This window comes from Poecilia reticulata, linkage group LG2, assembly GCF_000633615.1.
Source record: "Poecilia reticulata strain Guanapo linkage group LG2, Guppy_female_1.0+MT, whole genome shotgun sequence".
In the NCBI taxonomy this organism is placed as follows: Eukaryota; Metazoa; Chordata; class Actinopteri; order Cyprinodontiformes; family Poeciliidae; genus Poecilia; species Poecilia reticulata.
Window position 1 is genome coordinate 40,978,642 of NC_024332.1, and position 2,222 is coordinate 40,980,863.

The window sequence follows — 2,222 nt, forward strand, 5'->3', positions numbered from 1 at the left end:
GCAGCTCTGTGGAGAAACAAAAATCAATAAAAATAACTCAGGAAGTGAGAATAACTTTGACACATTTTCCAAAATGCTGACATGATGGGCATTGTTAGTTTCAGTTTACCTGATAGAGTCATATTCCTTTTGTTCAATGTCTTGAAGAGCCCCAATCCTTTAAAACAAAACAAAAATGTTAGTCTAAGATAACAGAATCTTATTAAATTCATTATTGCAAAAGGGGATTTTTTTTTTTAATAAGCTGATATCCAAAATGATATGTATTATAAAATAAATAGATTTTGTGATTGAAAAACCTCTGGAGGAATTCATTGTTTTGCTCAGCCATGACCAGATCTATGAGCAGAAATATGGAGCATGAAACAGAGCTGCACTTTACACAGACAGAGCAAACATGTATTTACTTTGATTTTGATGTTTAGAAAAGTCTGACATTTTCAAGTTCTCCTGAAAACATCATGAAAATCAATAAATCACATTCAGTCCCTAATTCAGGCTTAACCAAAACATTCTGATGACACCTAATTATTCAATTATCAACCATGGTTGTAGTTTGACGTTACTCAACATAAAAAGTTCTCTTACAATTAATTAAAGTCTTTTTTCCTGTAAAGCCATTTCATTAAAACTAAGATGAATACAACAACACACTCAAACTGACAAAAAAAAATTCTAATCCATTTCCAATCCTGTATTTTTTCTATTAAGAATCCTGAATTCAGTACAGATTCACTCTATAGGAAGATTAAAGCTTAGTAAATAATATMACTTTCCACTGCAGCTTCAAAATCTAAGTCTTTAGATCAGATTGCTCATTAATTGCTTTACCTGTTGTTGCCTTTCAGTCTTCTCACTGTCCTGTTTTTCTCTAAGTGAATGTGTTGTTCAGGAGTCACATTCGTCTTTAAATAAATGTTGTCTCAGTGCTGGGGGGTTGAGGCTGGGCGGAGTTTCCATCTTCAGCTCTTTGCACTTAGTTCATCATACTGTACCCTGGATCTGTCTCTCAGTGTCTTAGTTGGACCCTCAACACAACCAACTGAAGCTTTTCCTACGATGGGAGACTCTTTCATCATCGCTATAGACTTTGGGACTGCATACAGCGGCTATGCCTTCAGTTTAACCTCCAGAGGAGAGGAAATTGATCCTTATTTGAAGGTCTGGGGTGAAGAAGTTGGCCTGGAAACCCCAAAGACTCCCAGCTGCATCCTTTTTGATAAACAAGAAGAGTTTGTGAGCTTTGGTTATGTAGCCAGGGAAGATTAYCTTTCAAAAAAGGGTCAAGAAGCGAGAGACATGTTCTTCTTTGACTGCTTCAAGATGGCGCTCTATGACAATGTGAGTAAAATTCAATTAATCATTAGAGGTAAATTATTCAAATAAAATTATCCTGAATAATTWTATTTGAAGTCAATATATCTGAGAGGCAGATATRTTCTCTGAACATATGACTATAGGCAGAATTTGTGGTAGATTTACGTTTTATTTTCATAATCTTGWCAAGTGTTGAGATTAAAACACAAACACTTAGAATCACAATGCTTTAGGAAATCAACAGAGATCTGATGATCAAAGCAGCCAACGGGAWGTCGATGAAGGCGCTGAAGGTTTTTACAGAAGCTCTGAGATTCCTGAAGTATGACGCTWTGGAAACCATCAACTCCAATGCAAAAGGGAGAAAGTTCATKCCCTCTGACTTCACCTGGGTCCTGACGGTTCCTGCCATCTGGGATCCTTCAGCCAAACAGTTCATGAGRGAAGCTGCAACCCAGGTAACACTAAAGCATTTCACTCAACAGAGAATAATACATTAGATTATATTCATTTGAAYATGTTGGCTTTGCTTATTCTAAAAGAGACGGTCATGTTATTGATTGCAGGCAGGCATTGTGTCAGAGGGAAATGAAGATAAACTGGTGATTGCACTGGAACCAGAAGCTGCTTCAGTTTGGTGTAAGAAGCTTCCAGCTGATGGTTTCATCACCCAGAMCAYCAGCAGAAACACCCTGGATCRGTCTCCAGGAACTCAGTACATCGTTGTCGATTGTGGAGGTTCGGCTCTTACCTCTGTTCTTATGACTGGATGTTCRCATAAATACAGAATTTACATTAAAATTGTAAAATGTCCCTGTATTATTGCAGGTGGAACTATTGACATCACTGTTCATGAAGTCCTAGAAGGAGGAACCTTAAAGGAGCTGCAAAAGGCCTCTGGAAAC

General features: G+C 37.4%; 1 protein-coding gene across 1 annotated transcript in view; it reads left to right on the forward strand.

Moving 5' to 3' along the window:
* The first annotated feature begins 972 nt into the window (after positions 1–972).
* LOC103461769 (heat shock 70 kDa protein 12B-like) overlaps positions 973–2,222 on the forward strand; it is a 9,434-nt gene continuing 8,184 nt past the window's right edge. The window contains exons 1-4 of the mRNA XM_017309373.1: positions 973–1,341; positions 1,551–1,775; positions 1,884–2,055; positions 2,146–2,212. Of these exons, the coding sequence (XP_017164862.1) occupies positions 1,060–1,341; positions 1,551–1,775; positions 1,884–2,055; positions 2,146–2,212 (746 nt within the window). The 5' untranslated portion in view covers positions 973–1,059. The remainder of the gene's footprint in view (positions 1,342–1,550; positions 1,776–1,883; positions 2,056–2,145; positions 2,213–2,222) is intronic.